Source organism: Octopus bimaculoides, chromosome 10 (assembly GCF_001194135.2).
Source record: "Octopus bimaculoides isolate UCB-OBI-ISO-001 chromosome 10, ASM119413v2, whole genome shotgun sequence".
NCBI lineage: Eukaryota > Metazoa > Mollusca > Cephalopoda > Octopoda > Octopodidae > Octopus > Octopus bimaculoides.
Window position 1 is genome coordinate 12,043,482 of NC_068990.1, and position 2,702 is coordinate 12,046,183.

A 2,702-nucleotide genomic window follows, 5' to 3' on the forward strand; every position below is an offset into this window, starting at 1 on the left:
TATATATATATATATATATATATATATATATATTTATATATATATGTATGTATGTATGTATGTATATAGGCATGTATATGGCTAGTTTCTGTCTTTTTACGTTGGGTGGACACATGTATTAGAAAAAAATAACAGACCAAAAAATCTAAATAAAAACACAGAAATATAGATTAGTATTGAATCAAATCAAATGCAAATGAAAGTTACAAGAGTGGTGCCATTTGCCGAAATTAGTGACAAGATGAATCTGAGTTATCGGAAGAAATACCGCCACACTGCTATCTTAAGTCAGTTCCATTCCATTTTCTCTTGCAACTATGCCACTAATCTTACCGATGCTACTGATTCATCTTCATCCTCCTCGTGTTCCTCTTCGTTTTCTCCTTTTTCTTCTTTCTCTTCTGTGTTTTTCCTCATCTCCGCGGTTGTTTTCGGTTAATGCTTCACTGTCGGGATAATGTACAGGCTGCAAAAGCTCAGGAGATACTGACAGACAGACCTAGTGTGAGAGAGGAGAAAAAGGAAAACACAGTTATATATATATATATAAATATATATATATATACACTCACACATATATATTTATATGTATGTGCATAGAGAGAGAAAGAGAAAGGAAATATAGATAGTGAAACAGAAAGAGGAAGTAAGATTGGGTAATTGTGATTCTGTGTGTTTGTGTTTGTATGTAAAAGAGTGAGAGATTGACAGAGAGAGAGAGAGAGAGACAGAGCGGGGGAGAAGGCAGGAGTGTGTAGTGTTAGACAGGAGAGCCAGAGTAAAAGAAAAAAAAACAAAAATAGGTGATAGTGAAAGAGAGGGAGAGAGAGAGAGAGGAAAATGAAAGATAGTGAAAGAAGACAAGAGGAATATATATAAATTTTGTTGGACGAGAGAGAAGGAGCGAGAGAGAGGGAGAGAGAGAAGGAGAGTGAGTGAGTGAGAGAGAGAGAGAGAGCAGAGACAGAAAGGAAAGGAGGAAGAGTTTAAAAATTACCCCTACAGAAAAAGGATAAAAAAAGGCCCACACACACTCCCCTACAAAATGTGGGGGGGTGAACTTATTAAGAGGAAGGTAAGAAAAATGAAACTATACAGCTGAAGGCACACGTAAGCTTAGTAAAATAGTAGAAGGCATAAATGTATACATACATTTAGGTACATGTATATAGATACATATACCCAAACACATATATAGGTATACAATAGTATAGATAAATATATACATTAATTTCTTAAAACATATTTCTGTTCATTTATATATATATAAATATAAATATATATAATTTACATATCCAATTATTTATGTATATTAAAAGTATATGTGTATATAGATAGATATCTTAATATTATACATAGATTGATTGACAGATAGATAAATAGGTACTTATATATACCAATAAATATATAGTACATTTACACAACAATAAATATCCATACAACCTAGTCATATATATATATACATGCATATGTACATATATGTATATTTGTGTATTTAGGGAACAGCTCTTCCTTTAAACATGATATATTGAAGACAAGGCTGTTTATATATATATGTATGTGTGCATGCATGTATGTATGTAAGTGTATATATACATGTGTAAGTGTAACTTATGAACATATGTACATATTGGTTAGTACATGTAGTAGAACAACTCAATCTCAAAACAAATGAAGTGAGCTAATAGGCAAATATATAGGAATACGGAGCATTTTTTTTTTTTTACCTACAAATTCTTGGCAGGCATTGTTCCTGTTAAATTCTTCATCTCCATTCAACTTTTTTTACCACATTAGCATCATTATTAATATTATTACCTCCAGAATAATCTTCACCCCTTGTTGATCCTTCTCTATAACACATTTTTTTTTTTTTTTCTCTCTCACAATCTTTCTCCATCATCTTTTCTTGTTCGTGATCATGGGTTTTGTACAGCAGACTGTCAACAGGCTTTCGTTCAACACAACACAATTTTACTTCCACTTCAAAGACTGGAGAACAGCAAATAGCGAAATATGAAATTTTATAGAATCTGCCTCATTCTAAGATATTACCACATGGAATTTTCTTCCTCATTTCTCAGTCGGAAATACAGGAATGGATGTTAATTAAGTGAACAAAAATTTCAACCAACGCTTTTCAAATTTTATTTTATTTTTTTTTTTTATATCTGTGAGTCTTCATCCTTACATGAATAACACATTGAAGGATATATATATATAAAAAAAAATTATACATACATATACCTGTATATATATATATTTACATATATATGTATATACACACATGCGCGTATACATAAAACAAAAAAATAATCAACAGCAAAACGTAAAAACATAACACAAAACAATGCAAAATATATATAAGATGCATATATAAATACATACATCTATTTCTGTGAGTATATATACACACATATATATATATACACACACACTTACATAGAGAAATACTCACACACATGCACATACATATACATATACACATGCACACACCACTTCTTACCTTCTAATAGTGCACTGCCGTTTAAGATTTTGTTCTTTTTGTTTGAGAAAAAACAACAATTCTACAATTACCAGGTAAATTCTTTTTCTACTTCTTCTGCCTCTTATTCTTCTTCTACTTGTTCTACTCGTTCTTCTTCTTCCCTTTTCTTCCTATTACACTCACATGTTAAATTAATTGCCCCATCCCCAGTCAC

The 2,702-nt window shown here is 31.1% G+C and overlaps 1 protein-coding gene and 1 long non-coding RNA gene across 10 annotated transcripts in view; one reads left to right on the forward strand and one right to left on the reverse strand.

Annotated features, from left to right (window-relative positions):
* Positions 1 to 2,588, reverse strand: part of LOC106869575 (uncharacterized) — an 8,363-nt gene extending 5,775 nt beyond the window's left edge. Inside the window, exons 1-2 of one of the 2 annotated variants that reach the window (XR_001409414.2) lie at positions 2,507 to 2,588; positions 334 to 499 (exon numbers count right to left, since the gene is read on the reverse strand). This is a non-coding gene — a long non-coding RNA (uncharacterized LOC106869575). Of the gene's footprint in view, positions 1 to 333; positions 500 to 1,818; positions 1,938 to 2,506 lie in introns of those variants that run through there. The other variant, XR_001409415.2, reaches the window with a different exon arrangement.
* The window catches only part of LOC106869227 (dorsal-ventral patterning tolloid-like protein 1), a 1,100,309-nt gene continuing 1,098,099 nt past the window's right edge, over positions 493 to 2,702 (forward strand). For 3 of the 8 annotated variants that reach the window (XM_052971032.1, XM_052971029.1, XM_052971039.1), the window contains exon 1: positions 493 to 1,075. Coding sequence is in view for 2 of the 8 variants with exons in the window: in XM_052971029.1 (XP_052826989.1) it covers positions 1,046 to 1,075 (30 nt within the window). In the remaining 6 variants the exon portion in view is untranslated. Of the gene's footprint in view, positions 1,076 to 2,444; positions 2,581 to 2,702 lie in introns of those variants that run through there. The other 5 variants (XM_052971030.1, XM_052971037.1, XM_052971040.1 and 2 more) reach the window with 2 other exon arrangements.